Here is a 19,528-nt window from a genome sequence, read left to right on the forward strand (position 1 = left end):
TGGTGAGTTGTTAGCACTGAATATCAAATACCATCAAGATGGCTTTTAACATGTCATGCTCGGCTTCCCGACACGTAATGAATCAGCGGGAAAGGAGATTTCTATAGGGAATAAAGCGCTTTACTAAAGGACGGGTAATAAACATGCACCGGCCTCCCCTTCCTCGGCCCATCCCCCTTTGTGACAGCAGTAGAGGGGGACTGCACTAGAAGTTCACGTGATCTAATGTAAGGTCGTGACATGTCATGTAAGCGGGAGGCACAGAAAGAGAAAGGGGAATTCCCAGGAACATAACCTCTTGGTGGCTCTGGGTCGTGTCCCTCTGCTCCTGCTCACTGGACCTCCGTGGAGGGTACTGACTCCTTGTTCCTTGCCCGGGGGCATGGTCTGCGCATTCCAGCCCAGCTTGACCCAAATCCCAGACAGAGGGACTCACTCTTCAGTACCCTCCACACATGGGGCCAGGGTGGTGGTTCCTGGGATGCTCAGGAGATGAAGAGAGACCTGTGTCCCCAGGAAGGCTGGGACAGGGGAAATACCAGAGGGAGAAGAGCAGACAGGGGGTGGGATAAACTGGTCCCCAGCACGGGCCTCCCCAGGACAGGAGTGGCCATGGGGAAGCAGGATGCTGGGTACCTTAAAGAGCACCCTCCTGTGGCTCCCCCAGAGACCCTGCTGCTGCCCTGTGCCACCTGGGCCTGGGGACTGCATTGTCTTTGGCCAGGCTGCCTGCAGCCTGGCTTGTGTGAGGACTGGTCTGCAGAGCGGAGGCTGTGGGTGGCTGTCGTAGGAGCCCATGGGCCCACTCTGGTGCTGACCTGGCCCGTACAAGGTGTTTACCCTAATTACGACCCACAGCAAGCAGCAGCATTTCCACTAATATGAATAATCAAAATGAAATTAATGACAACAGCATGTGGCCTGTGCTTTGGAGAGCATCTTCTGATGAACAATTTACCCAGGAGGTGGCCGGCCACCGGGAAGAGAGTAATTGAGATCTGGAGAGAGGGCCAGAGGACCACCCCCCACCCAGGGCAGGCTGCCAGCTGAGGGCCTCTTGAGTGGTGGCTGTTCCCTCCCAGGCCCTTGGGAAAAGGTGAAGAGCTTAGGCTAAGAGTTCCCCTAACTTCCCCATTTATGAACTGAATTGTGTCCCCACAAATCCATAGGTTGAAGCCTCACTCCCCAATGTGACAGTATTTGGAGACAGGCCTTTAAGAAGGTAAAATGAAACGAGGTCATTTGGGTGGGTCCTAATCCAGTGGGGCTGGTGTCCTTACAAGAAGAGGAAGAGACACCAGGGGTACATGTGTGCAGAGAAAAGGCCATGTGGGGACACAGCAAGTCAGGAAGAGAGACCTGCCCGGAAACCAACCCTGACGTCACTTTGATCTTGGACTTCCAGTCTCCAGGACCATGAGCAAATACATCTCTGTTGTTTAAGCCACCCAGGCTGTGGTATTCTATTATGACAAACGTCTTAGTCTGTTTGTGCTGCTATAACAGAACACCACTGACTGGGTGATTTACAATGAACAGAAATTTATTGGGTCATGGATCTGGAGGCCAGGAAGCCCAATGTCAAGGGGACGGCATCTGTTGAGGGCCTTCTTGCTGCGTCATCACATGGTGGGAGGACAAAGAAAAACAATCCATGCCCAGGAGCCCTTTTATAATGGCATTAATCCGCCCATGAAGGTAGAGCCCTCGTGACCTGAACACCTCCCGTTAGGCACTGCCCCCAACACGGTTGGACTGGCGATTAAATTTCAACATGAGTTTCAGAGGAGACGAACATTCAAACCATAGCAGGCAGCCCAAGTAGACAAATACACCCCCGTTGGGAGCTTCCTCCATCCCCAGGCTCCCCAGCGGGACCCCTACCTGGGACCCCTGGAAGAGACCACCCTGCCCTGTGCACTGCACACGTGTGTGTGTACAGTGCAAGGGGCTCTGACATCAGGGGCTTTCTAGAACGCCTCCTTCCTCTATCACTTTAAATCCTACCCTTCCTTCCAGCACAGCCCAGCTCAATCTCCCACCTCCTCCTGGAAGCCTTCCTGGATACTCTAGCCCTTATCTCTGTCCCCACCAGGGACAGCGTCTGAGCCATGCGGGCAGGACCCATCGAGTCGATCTCTGCTCTGTCCCCATGCTTAGAACAATGCCTGGCACAGAGTAGATGCTTAGGAAAGGTTGGTCGAGTGAATGAGTGGACACTTCCTCAAGCTGTCATGCTCTGTCTAGCTTGGTTCCCTTTTTGTACCAGTTCATTGTTTCCTCCAGTGAGCAGAGCTCAGGTCTCAATAATCATAACATCAAAAATAATAATATTGGGCCAGCCTGGTGGTGCCAGCGGTGGCGCTCCCGCCGAGGGTTCGGATCCCACATACAGACCGGCCGCTCACTGGCTGAGCGAGGTGCAGGAGCAACACCGAGGGTTGCGATCCCGTTGCCGGTCCCGGTCACGAAAAAAGACAAAAAGGGAAAAAAAAAAATTATTGAACATACACTATGTACTGGGCACTGTTTGAACTTCTTTATATGTTGGCATTACGCAAAGAAATAAATAACAATATGTACCCCTGGTTGAACAGCTTCGGTGGGGGGACACTGGGCAGGGCACGCTTATCAACAGCAGTGGTGCTGTGTGTTCCCAGCAGCAGAGGTCACCTGGGAACCTGTTAGGAATGCACATTCTCAGGCCCCTCCAGACCTACTGAATCAGAAACTCTGAGGATGGGACCCGGTGTCCGTGTGCTAACAGGCCCTGCAGGGGATTCGGATGCACACGGAAGTTTGAGAACCGCTCAAACTTATAAAGATGACCTCTCTAACCTCTCAATAATCCTTTGAGGCAGAATTATTATCCCCCCCCCTTTTTTTTTTGAAAAGTTAAAATTCCTTAATTTTTATTCCTGGTACCATTACCACAATTTATAGGGCAATATACCTGATGTAATAAAAAGAAAAAGACAGAGCTACGACAGAGAAAAGACCCCAAGATGTGCATCTAATCGACACTACATTGCATTAACAGTAGCTGCACTTTTTGCAAACTGCGGCTGTGACAGTCCCGAATAAGAAAGTTTTCCTATTTAAGCTGCAGTAACTTTTCTGACAATGGATCATCGTTCCTTCTGTGGCAGATTTTTACAGTTCTTCTAATGCATCTGTATTATTCCCTTTAATTAATGCAAAAACCAAGACTCAGAAACGTTGTGTAACTTGCCCAAGGTCACACCGCAGATAAGTGGGAGTGGGGAGGGGTTGCAGATTCCAGCTCTTTCCATTGAGCCACCTGCCTGGCCTGCGTCCCTCCCAGGACTGGCTTCTTGGGGGTGGTGAGGAAAGGATGGATGGCTCATCAGTGGGCAGAGGAGAAAAGCTACCCCACCAGGGGGTGCAGGCTCCCGCCCTTGTGCAGCAAGACTCACACCACCTCCTGGTGAGGAGTCTGATTGCTGCAGCAGCCCTGGGGGCTGGAGGCTGGGCAGGAGTTGCAGGAACCTGGGGCCGGGCCCAGCGCTGCTCTGCCTGGGCCAGATGCCTGCCCTCTGTCTGCCACCCTCTCCTGGCTCAGAAGGGCCAGGTCCCACCTTACTGGCTGGGGGCAGCAGGGGGCAGAAGCTCCCATCACTGGCTCCCCCCCCGTCGTGATTCTTGTCATGTAGGGCCAGGCCAGGCGGGTAACCAGGCCTCAGTGACAGGCCCCTCAGCTGGCCAAGCCACCCAGACCAGGGCAGAAGAAACTCTCCCTTTAGCCTCCAAGGGTGTAGGGGAGGAACCGGGAGGCAGGGCTCTGCTCTCGGAAAACCCAGAGCAAGCAAGAGGCAGAACGAAGGGAGCCAGGGAGGCTGCTGCAGGAGAACAACTTGGCAAGGCGTCCAAGCCTGGGCACTAGGGCTCCGGGACGTGTGCCCTGGCCTCTCTCACTGTGGTGAACTGGGGTGCCTCGTTAGGGGTGCAATTAGGAGAAATCTCTGTGAAAGACAAAGAACCCAAAGGAAGGCTTCATTGTGGATAGTAGGGGATTTGTAGGGGCAGCGCTGGGCTCTGAGACAGGGCCTAACTCGCTTGGATTTTCCATCATTGGGGGTAAAGTGTGGGTGGAGGGAGGACCCACTGGGTGAGACTGGGGGGCTGAGGGGCAGCCGCCTGCCTCTTGGTTGTTCATTCCTGCCATGGCTGCGCTATGGTAGTGCTTCACTAAAGGGCAGGGCAGACTCTGAGCTCAGTGCCCCCCAACTAGCTGTAAGGCAAGAGGGGCTGGAGCTCAGAAACATCAAGAGCCTGCGGGAGGCTGGGGGGTGGGGGGGGCAGGACCGCACTGGCCTGGGGTCAGGGGCCTCGGGGAGGTTGCAGCTCTTTTTCTCATGCGCCGTGTGATCTTGGGAAGATCTTTGATTCCTCTGGACCTCAGTTTTCTCATCTGTAAAATGGGTGCCTCTCACTAGTTCACCTGACTCCTGTCACAGTTCCCCAAGGGACTTTAAAGACATACAGATAAGTGGCCCACACCAGGATTCCGATTAGAGACATCCACAGGAGATCTGAGGCAGGCCAGGGGCAGAAGCCCCGAGGGAGACAAGGCTTTCTGCTCTGAAAAGTCATGCCTAGAAGACGTTGGAGAGGAACTGGACAACCAGTCAGAAAGGAGAACGTCGGAAGATCCCCTTGGCCTATGGCGGTCCCAGGAACTGGTGAGAGCCAGCATCCTACCCCCTTTGGTCTGGGGGCAGTAACTTCTGGAAGGATGACAGCGCAAGTCTGGCTGGAGCTTTGGTCACCACGGTAACAGCACAGGCAGCACCTGCTGGAATTGACATTTGGCCTTTCTTTGCGCGGGAAGATTTATTGGCACTGTGGGGAGAGGGGACAGAGACAAGTGGCAGTGTCCTTGTCTAGAGGGCTGTTGGGGACCCTTCCTCCTCTTCAGCCTGGGCTCATGCAGTACTGCACCCAGATACCCCCACCCAAGACCGACCGTAAGGAGGGTGACTGGTTAACTTGTCCGGACCAGGTCACCTTGGAAACTGAAAGGGGGCGCTGTGACTGCTTGTCCAGGCAATGGTCCAAACTGGGACACTCCCAGGCAACCCCAGACGCATGGTCACCCAACTCACGAACCACGTGAGGGAGCGGGTGGCAGAGGGGCCACCGTGAGCCTCCCGAGAGCAAGGAGCGGACGAGAGCCCCTTTGGAGTCCTGCCCGTTGTTGACACTAGAAGGCTGTCTCCATGGCAACGAGGTCAATGGGAAATGGCAGGAGCCTTGGTTTAATTTTCGCTGTATTCTTGTTGACAGGAATAAAGGCCCTGCTTCTTATTTCTTGGTTCAACTGGATGAAATTTTCATTAGATTTAACTTCTCATATCCAGACACCCACGTGCTATTCAATTTCCCGATCTCACCACTCAACTCTCAGTCTCCCATTGGTCCTCAGGACAAAATTCTCAGAAATCTCATTTGGAGGCGTGCGGAGGCTGAGGGGGACGGAGGCAGCGAGCGTGTGCCGCGTGCGTGCGCGGGGGCGCGTGTGCCGTGTCCCAAAGGGTGTGTAATTTCTGGCTGTCACTGTTTTGGGATGTGGGCATCATGATCCCCCTTCTACCAGGACCCCTGGGCTGTGATCCATCGTTACACATCCCCTGGGAGGGGCAGGCGGGCAGAGGGTCCGGTGCACAGCTGAGGGCTGGGGAAGGGCAGGCGGGCAGAGGGTCCGGTGCACAGCTGAGGGCTGGGGAAGGGCAGGCGGGCAGAGGGTCCGGTGCACAGCTGAGGGCTGGGGAAGGGCAGGCGGGCAGAGGGTCCGGTGCACAGCTGAGGGCTGGGGAAGGGCAGGCGGGCAGAGGGTCCGGTGCACAGCTGAGGGCTGGGGAAGGGCAGGCGGGCAGAGGGTCCGGTGCACAGCTGAGGGCTGGGGAAGGGCAGGCGGGCAGAGGGTCCGGTGCACAGCTGAGGGCTGGGGAAGGGCAGGCGGGCAGAGGGTCCGGTGCACAGCTGAGGGCTGGGGAAGGGCAGGCGGGCAGAGGGTCCGGTGCACAGCTGAGGGCTGGGGAAGGGCAGGCGGGCAGAGGGTCCGGTGCACAGCTGAGGGCTGGGGAAGGGCAGGCGGGCAGAGGGTCCGGTGCACAGCTGAGGGCTGGGGAAGGGCAGGCGGGCAGAGGGTCCGGTGCACAGCTGAGGGCTGGGGAAGGGCAGGCGGGCAGAGGGTCCGGTGCACAGCTGAGGGCTGGGGAAGGGCAGGCGGGCAGAGGGTCCGGTGCACAGCTGAGGGCTGGGGAAGGGCAGGCGGGCAGAGGGTCCGGTGCACAGCTGAGGGCTGGGGAAGGGCAGGCGGGCAGAGGGTCCGGTGCACAGCTGAGGGCTGGGGAAGGGCAGGCGGGCAGAGGGTCCGGTGCACAGCTGAGGGCTGGGGAAGGGCAGGCGGGCAGAGGGTCCGGTGCACAGCTGGGGGCTGGGGATTTAACCCGGCCGTCTTCTTTAGGTGGGATGGACTTCGGAGGTGAGGGGTAGAGAGAGGAACATTTGGGCCGAGAGGTGATTACAGCCCGGCCAACGACTGCCAGGTCGGGAAATTCAGACCACGTGGGATGCCACCACCCTTTGCCCCTGCACTTGGCCTTGCAGGCTATCTCCAAAGTGCCCAAGTGACATGAAAAGTGGCCCCGAGCCTCTCAGAATCTCCCCCTGATTTGCTAAGAGGCATTATCACCGAGGCTGGGAATTCTTCATGCTGGAGTAGGAGCACGAATGTGCTAGAAGCTCATGGTCTAATAATGTCGGAAGTGTGATTTGGCAGAGACAGAAGAAGCTTGATCCGTTATCTCCACATCCGGGAGCCACGTGGCCTCTGGCATCCTCTTCTCCCCACTTGGGCACAATTGCCTCCCATTCTCCCAGGCTTTGCTCTGGGGCAGAGACAGCAGGATGTGGGAGTGGGCAGCTGTCTGTCCAGCGCCTCCAGGCCACTTGGGAGTGGGGCAGGGGTTCTGGACGGGTTCCATCCTGCTTCTCGGAAGACTGTTCAGAGTGGCAGTCAGGCCAGGGATGTGGGCAAGGCTGGCCATGTCCCCAGCACCAGCACAGAGACACCCTCCACAGCAGCTTGGTGAGCTGGTGAAGGGTGAAGACGGAAGCAGGGACTTCTGCAGCAGTGGGGGGTGAGGGGGTGGGGGGGTGCAGAGCCTCAAGGCAGCCCTGAGGGGCAAGGAGCCAGGAGGGACGGGAAATCAAAAGAAGTATTTCTCTTTCAGTCCTACATTGGCAGAATAACCTTTAGCTCAAAAATCAGCTTAATAATCAAATCAGCTCAATACAATTCAAAGGGAGAAAGGAACATTTGCAAAACAAACCTGGATCCTTGGAGCAGAAAAAGGAAGCAAGCCTGAACAGAAGCCAGCCTGCCACCCGCTGCCCTCTCTCTGCCCTCCTCTGTGCCAGGCTGGGAGACGGCTGGAAAAAGTTCTAGCAGGAGCAAGAGCAGGGCCTGGGGCCCTCCTGGAGGTTCAAGGGACCTACCCTGCCTGCTCCCCGTGCCAGCAGCTCCTAACCAAAGGGAAAAACAAAGCATGCAGGGAAATCCTCTCCAGGCCCTTTGGTACTGTCGCCGCCTCCCCCTTGACTCCCAAGTCCTGCAAACACAGGCAGGGAGCAGGCTTTCTGTTCTTAGGGACAGAATTGTGGTCCCTGGCTCTGCACCCACCATGGGGACATAGCTGTGCTTCCTTTTATGGGACTCCAGGATTTCTCATGTGTTCAAGTCAACAAGTGTCTGGCAAGACCTCACTATGTGCCAGCACCAACACCTGCTGCAACCCAAGGATCCTTCTAGGGTATCGTTGTTTCTTAACCCAGAGTCTACAGCAAGACCTCATGGGTCCTGGAACATCCAGGAACTTTATGCCCAATTCTTTGTGCATGTTTCTGAAAGCCTCCCTCTGGGAGAGTGCCCAGACTAAGCTCAGCGCTGCTTCTGATGCCCGTCTCTCTCCCACAGAGGCTGGTGGCCTGGCAAAGGGGCTGCCCCTGCTCTACAGGACAGGGCTCCTTGGCTGGCCTCTCCCTGGAGCTTGCTTTAGGCTGGGGTTTCTCAGAAAGTATGGCTCTGGGGCCCCCAGCATGAGGATCTTGCTTGTTAAAAAATTCAGGTTCCCAGGGCCCACCCCAGACCCCTGGAATCAGGAACATGCCTTTTAACAGCATGTCCAGGCGGTTCCCAGGGGAAGCTGCCTGTCTCTGCTCAGGCTTTGCAGGGCCTTGGTAGATCCGGGGTAAATCCACTGGCTCCCTCTGAGCCCCAGGGACAGGGCAGCCTGGGGGGTGTCCAGGTTCACTCCTGCCTTGCGTCCCTCTCTCCTAACCCGAGTCTCACCTCAGAGGTAGGGTCACTGGGACATTTCTGAAGCCCTTTTCTAACACAGCCTCCCCTGGGCTGACCCCACTCACCTCACTGTGCCCACCACACCTGAGGGTCCACGGTGCAGGATCCTCGCGACTCTCTCTGCCTGCTGCCCTCCTTTCCCCACAGGCTCTGGCTGAGACTCAGGAGCACATCCTCCTAGTCAGGGGCGAAGCTCCCGGGCCCTCGTCTCGCCACCAGGTAGACTGAGTTGCAGAGCAAGGGTGGTGCCCGGGCACCCTTCCCCAGGGCCCTCTCTGCTTGTTCCAGCACCAGCACTCCAGAATCACAAAGCAGGCCCCCGACGGCCTCCCATCACACCCCAGACACGAGGTCCGGGGCCCGGATGGGGCGGCGCCCCCTGCCCGCAGGCTCCCGAGGCTGGCGGGGCTGGGACAAAGGCTGCGGGCTCGCGTCTCCGAGCCGCGCTGCTGCTACCGGCCACCAGGTGGCGCTAACCGACCGGGAACGAGCCGGGCGAGGCCCGGGAAAAGAAAGCCTTTGTTGATTTTACTTCCTGATATTCTATAATCACCAGGATTACAATCTAAGCAAAAAAGCAAAACAAATAAACACAGCGCCCTCCCCCCGCTTACTGGATCTTTGGTCTTTGTCTGAAAAACTATGAGAAAACAAAAGACGCATTGCACATACAACCTGAGGCTTGGGTGTGTGTGAGCCCAGCAAGGGCCCCCCAGTCATGTGGAGGAAGGGGCGGGGGCTCCGAAGGTCGAGGGCTCTGTCGGTGTCACCCGACGGTGTGAGGAGCTCCCAGGAGAGGCAAGAGCCTGCTAATCAGCCTGCTTCTGTTGATCTCTGTGCAGTAGCAGCCACTTCCCAGCAGTGTGGGGTTCCCTGTGTATAAGCACCCTGGCCTTTGCCAGGTCCCTGGCAAACTTGTGGCTTCCTGCACCAGACTTAACAGTTGCATGGAGGCGGGGAGGGTGCTCTTCTGAGTGTGTGTGGTGAGGGGGCTGAGACTGGCTCCCGAAAACACCAGCAGGCTGTAGGTAAGGACGAAAGTTGTTTGGGGTAACTGAGGACTGCTAGGAGCCATAATAGCACAATCAGACCCCACTCACCACGGCCTCCACCCCCCCACTCACCATGCCTCCAGCACCAAGCTGAATATGGCCTTCACCCCACCATCAACATGGCCTTTGTCCCTTTGAGCTCAATATGGCTTCAGCCACCCACAGTCAATACCGCCATAGAAGTGAGGCTGCTTTTGGAGGAAGTTTCTGGGCTGAAGATGCTAGAAAACCAAGCATTGCCCTGCTGAGCTCACACGTGTGTCTGGGGGGTGGTGAGGGCAGCCATGTGTGCAAGTGTGCACATGTATAAGCATGCAGGTGTGTACGTGCATGTGTGTGCAGGGTCATGTGTGGTGCGGGTGCAGACCCCGGGCTCTGCTGGCTCTGCAGCCAGCCCTCTGGCTTTGCCCACCTGGAGCTGCTGAGGACACCCGCCACAGAGGCTGCAGGACTCTGAAACATGACAGTGGGGTCTGGGGAAGGCAGTCAGGTACAGATAAGCCCAGAGGCAGCTGGTGGGGACGCCTGCTGGTCTCTGGGGCCGTGAAGGCCTGCAGGAAGGCCCAGGCCTTGCTAGGTGATACAGGCCATCTGGCCAGCCAGGGAACTCACTCTAAGAGGAATCCCCAGGTGGGGAGAGCTGGGGCAAGATCACCCCTCAGGAAGGGCTTAGAAGTTGTGCCCTCATCCCTCACTCTGGATGTGCAGCCCCACTGACTGCCAGCTGGGAAGTGGTTGGCACGTCCGTCCCCTCCCTAGCTGCCAAGGGGCAGAGCAGAACACCACAGGCGCTCCAAGGGAGAGGATCAGCAAGAGAACGGTCTCCCTCTGGCTCCCTGCCAGCTTGATGGAAGGTTCAGAGCCACTGCGGTTCTGGGCAGCCAAAGATCCTGGAGCAGGTTTCCCGCCAGGCTGGTAGGACTGAGGCACAGAACTCTGCCTGGCAGATCAGTCTACCCCACTCAAAGTCATCTCTTAGTAGTTGATCTGGGAGGACAGGACCCCCCCCATACAGCCCCTTGCCTACAATATGGGAGTTTGCTGGTGCAAAGCTGGTTCTCTCTCAGACCAGCTGCATTGGAACAGACCCTGGAATTTCCAGGATGAGACACACCGAGCTTTAGATCATGTTCATTTGTGTTCTATAAACTCCAGCTCTCAGACAGGACCCCAGACAATCATCCCCAGGGCTTGAACTGAGATGAGCAATCCTGTGCACTATGAGCCAGAAAGCTGAAGCCCACAGGGCACCCCAGGCCAAGCAGCTCTACTCAGCCCTGAATGACTCACATGCAAACCTTTTTTTCCCAGAGTATATTAGGATGGAAATGCTAAGCAAAAAATACACTCTCCAGATCCCCTTGAAACTAGGGGCAACTATATGACAAAATTCTGGCCAATGATATATCAGTGGAAATGACGTATGCAACTTCTGGGCCCTGTCCTTAAAGGGAAGAAGCTTGTCCTCCTCTTAATTTTCTCCCCTTCCCACTGGTTGGAATGCAGTTGTGATGGCTGGAGCTGGGGCAGCCATCTTGGATGACATAAAAGAGGGTGACATCCTCGGAACGGCAGTGCAGCCAGCTGGAAGGAGCCTGAGGGACTGGTCCCTGACACTGCGGGGCTGCAACATAGATCCTGAGGTGTTTGATGAAAGAGAAATAAGCTTCTTTTTCATTTAAGCTACTGTTATTTTGGTCTTTGTCACACCAGCAAGACCCATATTTTAACTACTGCAGAAGGGATTACAAAAGACAGGAAGGATCTTTGGAAACATACTGGGAATTCCTATTAGACATCTTAATTTTTTCCTTTTCTTTTTTAATCTAGAGGAGGCATTCCTCAGATGGCAGGTTGAAGGGAAGCCCCCTTCTGACCAAAGGGCACAGTTGCAAGAATCCAGATGGGAATCTCGGACATCTTAATTTTTTCCTTTTCTTTTTTAATCTAGAGGAGGCATTCCTCAGATGGCAGCTTGAAGGGAAGCCCCCTTCTGACCAAAGGGCACAGTTGCAAGAATCCAGATGGGAATCTCGGAATCGGTCTGGCTTAGAAGCAGGCGCTTGCGAGATTCCCAGGGCACGGCAGCGCTGAGCTCCATCTCACAACAGGTGAGGCGAAGGCTGCGGATCAGAGTTTCCCTTCACCACCGATAAGCACAACATTTTGATTAAGCCACTGACAACTCTGCTGTAGGGCAGAGAAATTTGGAAACATCAGGAAATCAAACTGTGAAGTCTTTGAAGGAATGTGATTTATGTGAAAATGTGATGAAGCTAATGTGCTTGGCTCCAGCGCTGGGTAGCACGCCGGATTCTGGAAGCAGATCTGATGGCTTCTTGGCTCTCAGCACACCTCGACTTTCCCCAAACACGGTGAGCTGGTGCCCTAAGCACGTTCCAAGCCTGATCGGCGTCTGAAGCTTTTATGGAGCTGCATTTCCAGGGCTGTGTTGCTCAGGCTGGGCCTCTGCACCCAGAGCCCCGCACACGTGTGCACACTCTCAGTCACTGACTGCTCTGCTCACCCGTGCCTCCCGAGACACCAGAGAGCCAAGTGTTATTAGATTTATGGGGAGCTTGGTGTAGTTTTACATAATTTTCTTGATGCGCTGCAGATTTTTGAACAGGCATTCACAGTTCCTTCCAGTTAAGCATCAGAGGCTGACTCAGGTCTGATTTCCACCTGCTGGACTTCACAGAGTCTAATTCCCCCCATCTAGCCCAGAGGGGGGCACTGCTGTGTGATGGATGGGCAGCTCCTGCATGGGGACAGTACAGGGAAGAGGCGATGCGGTGGCTTTAGGAGAAGGGCTGTCCGTGTGTGTTTAGAGGTGTTTGGGAGGGCCCAGGCCAGAGGCATCTCTTTCTGTGGGAACATTCTCTAGCTACTCTCTGGCTCACACAATCTCTGGATCTTTTGCTAGGCCTGGCTGGGGCTGGGCTGCTTCCTGGCTGCGTGTGTGGGGCCTTTCACCAGCAAAGGGGCCCGAAATTGCCAGTGCAATCTGGCAAGGGGAACTCCTTCCAGTTACCTAAGAGGAAAAAATGACAGGTCCAGACAGGCCAGAGAGAAACTCTTCCTCCTGACTGAAGGCAGTTTTGGGGCCTGGGCTTCCTCCTTGATGGGTGAGCTGAGGAACCAGACGAGTTGCGTGTGCACCTGGACTCTGGCCACCCTTTCTCAGGACCCTTATTTTAAAGGCACTGACCAAGCCCCAGGAGGAAGGCCCTGGGCCCTCCTGGATTGTACCCTCCCGTGAGCAGCTTCTGCAGGATAAATCTGAACTCCTGCAGTGACCCCGCCTCCCAGGAAGGGGGACAAAGGTGCCGCCTCAGCCCCTTGGACACGGTCTGGAGGGGCTGAGGAGCCGAGCCGTCCTGCTGGGCTGGCCGGAAGCTGTTGGTCTGGGAGCAGAGACTGCTGCGTTCTTTCTTTCCCTTTCCAGAAGGGGAACTGGGTTGCAGAGAGCATGGGTGGCTAGCCCAGGGTCACATGGAGAGGGGGCCACACAGAGAGGCGGCCACAGAGCCGGGACAAATGCCTGCCTCCCGAGGCCCCGGCTCCGACTCTTTCTGCTGCCCTGGCCAGGTGGCTTCGGCACCTGCTGTGAGCTGAGTCACAGCCCGGGCCCAGCCAAGGCTCTGCCGAAGAGGAAACGTGAGCAGCGCTGGCGGTGGGGCTGGGGCAGAGCCCTATGTCTGGGGCAAGCCGCACATTTACATGCCACCACCTGGTGCTGGATCGGAAGGGGCGAGCAGGCGGGTCTGGCAGCAGGACCCCTGGTACCATTGCTCCAGGTCCCTGGCCCTCGGGTCTGTCCTTAGCTCCCAGGGCCTGGATGCTCCGAACCTTTGTCCATTGCTTGGGCCCCTGCGGGGAGAGCGTGAAAGCTGGGTCCAGCCGCTTTCCACTCAGCCATCGCACAGATGCTGACAGACGCCGCCTGTGTGCCTGGCACTGTGCAGAGACCAGAAGGATTCCCGACGGTTTGCAAATGCTCTGCTGAGTTCTGAAGAGGCTCATGTGGCCCCTTCTGGGGAAGCGTGAGAGACTGATTTCAGTCTGACATCTCTCCCCGTGGGGTCCCCAGGAGGCCGTGGTGCTGGGGGTGTGACTCTGCAGCTGGGTGGCTGGGGAGGGCCTGCGAAGAGGCGATGTTTAGGCTGAGAGCTGAGGATGGGGCGAGGGGGCAGACAGAGACAGGGTGTGCTCCGATGGGGGCAGCTCTGGTGGAGGAACTGCACGGGGTAACACGGCACACAGTCTCAGTGGGGCAGAGCCCACAGGTGTGGGGCCCCAAGGTGACTGCCATGCTCAGGAGCATGTGCACCGAGTGGGGGCATCGAGTGGCTTTTGGTAAGGAGGGTCACAGTTAGAGCTGCTGGTGAGGAGGTGTTGCTGCGGGAACCTAGGTCCAGGCTGGCCTGAGCCTCCCCTGGGACACTTGGCTTAGGAGGATGACTCAGGAGGAAGCACAGTCCTGGAGTCCAGTCCCTGGGGGCCCCCTTTCCACCCAGAACCTTTGTCACTCCTGACCCTCATCCCAACCTGAGGCTGGGGGCAGATCCCTGAATCTGAGCACCTAGGGGACTCTCAGCATTAGCTGTTCACTGCAGGTGCCTCTGGCCTCAGCTTGGACCCTCCCAGGGACAGGACCCTCACTGTCACCCCCCAGGAAAGGATGTTTTGTTTGATCCCCATGTATGGTACCGAAGAGCTGTCTTTCTCCCCCAGCCCAGCTCCAGGGGAGGCTCTGGTTTCGAGTGACCCATTGACCTGCTCTCTTAGGTCCTGGTGATGACAGGTCTTTGTCCTGAGCCTCAGCGATCACTATTCCAGACCCCTCTGAGCCCTGTGTCCAGCACCGAATGGCCCCATGCTCTTTCTCTGTCTGGCAGACCCAAGCCCAGCTGTCCAGGGGGCAGGAGAGGCCACTGAGAGCCCCCTGCGGCTGCCAGGAGCTGTGGCCCATGGAAACCAGGCCCCAGCTGAGCCTCAGCTTCCTGGACTCACTCGGTGTTTTGCATTCAGTGATTTGCACCTGACAGATGCTTCAGAAAGCATCACTTTCCTGACAAAATGAAATCCAGCTCAATTACCATCATCCGTTTGCCACCCAGTCTGGGAGCCGAGGCGGGCCCTGTGTCCAAGAGGCAGCAGCTGAACCCAGAGGCAGCATGGGAGGCCGAGCACAGGGGCAGGGCCAGCCCTGGCGTCCCCTCCCCTGTTCTGCAGCCTCTCCCTCCCTGGCCTGCTGTCCCCTCTTGTCTGTGGCCAAGAGATGCAGTCTGGGGCCCCCTCTCAGCTCTGCCACGGTGTTGCTTTGTGTCTCTGAACCCCTCTTCTCACGTGGCCTGACATTCTGTGCTCTATCACGTCGGGGTTTACGAGGGTCAAGTGCGAGCAGGGTCAGAGTGAGTGTCACAAAAGCTAAGCTCACAGTGCCCCTACCATTCTCGCAAAGTGGGGCTGCACCCCTGGGTCCCCAAGGCCACAGGGGACCTTTCCGGCCCCACCTGGATGACGCTGGCCTGTCCCCAGTGCGGGGGCACCAGGCTGACCGCGGCTACTCACACATGGGCTTCAGCTGCCCGATGAGCTCCTCCTTCGTCCACTTCGCCCACTCCTTCTTGTCCGTGTTGATGGAGCAGAGGACGGGGCCGCAAGGCTTGCCGCAGTCCTCGATGGCCGGCACGTTCAGATAGTGCACCAGGACGATGTCGGGGTTCTGCGGGGACAGCACAGAGACTGGCAGCATGAGGTGGCACAGAGCCCTTCTGAGGGCAGGGATGCCCCCAGACCCCCAGCAGGTGCAGGAGAGACTGAGTCCCCGTGCACCAGGCTTTCTCACACTCGGCACTAGTGGCATGTGGAAATAGTGGTTCTCTGATGTGGGGGCAATCCTGTGCACTGCAGGGTGTTAGCAGATGCCCAGGCCTCACCCACCAGATTCTTCCCTTCCACCCTCCCAATCGCGACAACTAGAAAAGCCTTCAGACACCACCCAATGTCCCCTGGAGCCCAGATCACCCCCAGTTGCCAACCACAGACCTCCACACCTGCTGACTGCCATGTGCGTGACTAAGGGCCCCGTAGGTGAGGCCTCACGCCCCCAGCCCAGTGTCCAGACCTCATGCCGTGGCTGCGCCCCCAGCACTTGCCACCACCTCAGGCTTTACACGCACTTCCACCCCACGCTCGCCGGATGCCCTGACGCAGCCATCATCACCCCCTTCTTTCCAGGGTCAAAGGTGTTCCCGGAGTTTAAGGCCCCTGCTTCTGAGGGCTGCAGCCCCTCCAGCCTGTGGCCTTCTCCCTGCACAGACAGCCCCACCAGCCTTTCCCATCTAAGCATCACCCAGGAGGCAGCTGTCACCCAGGATCTCTGGAAACTCCTCCTCGGAAGCCCTTTGGAGCTTAAGAATGGAAAGGACACTGGTCTGAAGACTCCAGAGGCACAGTTTGCCTAGAAATGTCTCTATTTAAAGGGTCAGCCTCTTCCCATTAGATTTCATTCAAGGTGCCTTCTGTCCCTTTCTGCCCACCACCAGCTCTGATGTGATGCACCAAGGAGACTTGGTGGGCAGCGGCTGTGCTGCAATGAGCACATGGCCTCCTGTGACCCCCAAGCTAAGCTCACAGTGCCCCTACCATTCTCGCAAAGTGGGGCTGCACCCCTGGGTCCCCAAGGCCACAGGGGACCTTTCCGGCCCCACCTGGATGACGCTGGCCTGTCCCCAGTGCGGGGGCACCAGGCTGACCGCGGCTACTCACACATGGGCTTCAGCTGCCCGATGAGCTCCTCCTTCGTCCACTTCGCCCACTCCTTCTTGTCCGTGTTGATGGAGCAGAGGACGGGGCCGCAAGGCTTGCCGCAGTCCTCGATGGCCGGCACGTTCAGATAGTGCACCAGGACGATGTCGGGGTTCTGCGGGGACAGCACAGAGACTGGCAGCATGAGGTGGCACAGAGCCCTTCTGAGGGCAGGGATGCCCCCAGACCCCCAGCAGGTGCAGGAGAGACTGAGTCCCCGTGCACCAGGCTTTCTCACACTCGGCACTAGTGGCATGTGGAAATAGTGGTTCTCTGATGTGGGGGCAATCCTGTGCACTGCAGGGTGTTAGCAGATGCCCAGGCCTCACCCACCAGATTCTTCCCTTCCACCCTCCCAATCGCGACAACTAGAAAAGCCTTCAGACACCACCCAATGTCCCCTGGAGCCCAGATCACCCCCAGTTGCCAACCACAGACCTCCACACCTGCTGACTGCCATGTGCGTGACTAAGGGCCCCGTAGGTGAGGCCTCACGCCCCCAGCCCAGTGTCCAGACCTCATGCCGTGGCTGTGCCCCCAGCACTTGCCACCACCTCAGGCTTTACACGCACTTCCACCCCACGCTCGCCGGATGCCCTGACGCAGCCATCATCACCCCCTTCTTTCCAGGGTCAAAGGTGTTCCCGGAGTTTAAGGCCCCTGCTTCTGAGGGCTGCAGCCCCTCCAGCCTGTGGCCTTCTCCCTGCACAGACAGCCCCACCAGCCTTTCCCATCTAAGCATCACCCAGGAGGCAGCTGTCACCCAGGATCTCTGGAAACTCCTCCTCGGAAGCCCTTTGGAGCTTAAGAATGGAAAGGACACTGGTCTGAAGACTCCAGAGGCACAGTTTGCCTAGAAATGTCTCTATTTAAAGGGTCAGCCTCTTCCCATTAGATTTCATTCAAGGTGCCTTCTGTCCCTTTCTGCCCACCACCAGCTCTGATGTGATGCACCAAGGAGACTTGGTGGTCAGCGGCTGTGCTGCAATGAGCACATGGCCTCCTGTGACCCCCCAGAAGGCAGGGCTGTTTATTTGGCCACATCAGGCCTGACAAGTTTTGTTAAAAAACAATCATGTCACTTTTTAAGTGCATCTGAATAAACCCAGGAAACCTGGCTTATCCCTTCCACCCCAGTCAGAAGGTATTTCTTGAACCATTTTTTTTTTGCATTGTTCTAAAGAAACATAAGACAGTACATCAAGACACTGTGGGGAAGCCTGGAGAAAGTCCTGTGGAAGGCCCCGTCCTGTGCTTTCTTTCCAGACCTGCCTCCTCTGCTTTTCCCAATTGATGTTTAACTGCAAGTCCCGGGATGGGCAGGACCCCAGGCACAGGGGAAGCTGAGTCAGCAGCTGCTGTTTTGGTTGTGGTCAGAGCAAGAGCAATAAACGAATATATGAATCAATCAATCCATTAATAAAAAAGGATTCAAGACTACATCATGACCAATGTAAGAGAGTAGACTGGCCTGATTTAAAAAGATTTTCAATAAGGGTTGAAACGTAGTTTTTTTCCTGCCCAACGCTCAGTTAACCAGGAAATTAAATCAACACGAACAGGAGGCTTCTCGTTAATGGCAGCTTTTCTGGATTGCGGTAATCACGCTCCTTAATAACAGTGGTAATCCCTGACGTGGGCGCAGGCTTTATTCTTTTCAAGCACTTCCCAGGCATCATCTCATTTAGTACCCGCGCTAGCCAGGGAGGTGGGTTGGGCAGGGCAGGGTGGCCTNGAATCAATCAATCCATTAATAAAAAAGGATTCAAGACTACATCATGACCAATGTAAGAGAGCAGACTGGCCTGACTTAAAAAGATTTTCAATAAGGGTTGAAACGTAGTTTTTTTCCTGCCCAACGCTCAGTTAACCAGGAAATTAAATCAACATGAACAGGAGGCTTCTCGTTAATGGCAGCTTTTCTGGATTGCGGTAATCACGCTCCTTAATAACAGTGGTAATCCCTGACGTGGGCACAGGCTTTATTCTTTTCAAGCACTTCCCAGCCATCATCTCATTTAGTACCCGCGCTAGCCAGGGAGGTGGGTTGGGCAGGGCAGGGTGGCCTCTGTCTACCGCGAGGAGACTGAAGCTCAGTGAAGTTGTGACTTGCCCAAAGCCATGTGGCTGGCCAGTGACAGAGCCTGGGCTGGAAGCCAGACCTCTGACTCCAAACGCAGGCCCTGCCAAGACATCTGGTGGCCTCTTTTCGCTTGGCTCAAGTGCTCTCCCACCTCTCGTTTCACTTCCTTCTCGAAATGTGCCCAAGAGGTAGGTGGATTGGGTAGATCTGCTATGCCCATCGCATGGATGGGGTAACCCAGGAAAGATGGGGGATCTGCCTGAGTCCTGGCCTGTGTTCTTTCTATGGATCAGCACGCTGGCCTCCCTGGGCCGTGTCTGGGCTGAAAGCTCCTGCCTGAGCCTGGACCCGGCCAGGCGGTAATGCCAGCTGCTGAGCAAGATGAGCACGGATCAAAGGGCTGCAGGTGTCAGCAGGCCACCCAGGTCTTCCTCTGATCCCAGCCCCTGGAGTAGGAGCCGGCCCTGCAGGAGGGAGCTGGGATGTCAGACGCCTGGGAGATGAAAGGGCCACAGCTTCCTTCCCACAGCCCCACTGAGTGTAGTCGGGACGCCTGGGACAAGCTGTGGGAGGCCAAGGTGGTGGGCGGGTAGGCTGGGGCTTGTGGAGTGAAAGCCCCCACTCACTATGAACCAAAACCCCAACCTGAAGTTTCTGCACTACAGCACCCTGCATGCTCCACTGCCGACCTGCAGGCCCAGCCTCCATCAGCATATCCTGCCTCTGCCTATTCCTTGAGGACAGGCAGCAGGAGTCCCCGTCGTCCAGGAAGCCTCCCTCACCCTCTCTGCCTCTGCCACAGCAGAATGGCGGTCGGATTCATGTCTTAATGGTCTGTACATCTGGTTTATCTCTCAGACCATAGGGACAGTGCCCTGGAGATATCACAACTTCTGATCGCTCCAGGTTTGTAGAATTGAATTAGGGTTGAATTAGGATCTCTTGTCCTCACCCTTCCCAGAGTTGTGTTGCACTGACATCTGGCTTCAGCGACCTAATGAAGGCTGTGGATACCCCACCCCCATCCCTGCAAAATACCCCGAGGCACATCATCCCTCCACTTCAGGGGTTCATATCTCCAGGGGCCGGTGGGCCCCACATCAGTAACTGCCGACTTAGGGATTCTAGATCCTTTCAGATCAGGGCCAGTGCCCAACACAGAGATCCCTTGCTGGGAGCCTCACTCTGGGC

At 56.6% G+C, this 19,528-nt stretch overlaps 1 protein-coding gene across 1 annotated transcript in view; it reads right to left on the reverse strand.

Moving 5' to 3' along the window:
- Positions 1-19,528, reverse strand: part of LOC103588554 (calmodulin-binding transcription activator 1) — a 284,950-nt gene that overhangs the window by 98,968 nt on the left and 166,454 nt on the right. Inside the window, exon 3 of the mRNA XM_008570265.1 lies at positions 16,216-16,369. Within this exon, the coding sequence (XP_008568487.1) occupies positions 16,216-16,369 (154 nt within the window). The remainder of the gene's footprint in view (positions 1-16,215; positions 16,370-19,528) is intronic.

This window comes from Galeopterus variegatus, unplaced genomic scaffold, assembly GCF_000696425.1.
Source record: "Galeopterus variegatus unplaced genomic scaffold, G_variegatus-3.0.2 Scaffold585, whole genome shotgun sequence".
In the NCBI taxonomy this organism is placed as follows: domain Eukaryota; kingdom Metazoa; phylum Chordata; class Mammalia; order Dermoptera; family Cynocephalidae; genus Galeopterus; species Galeopterus variegatus.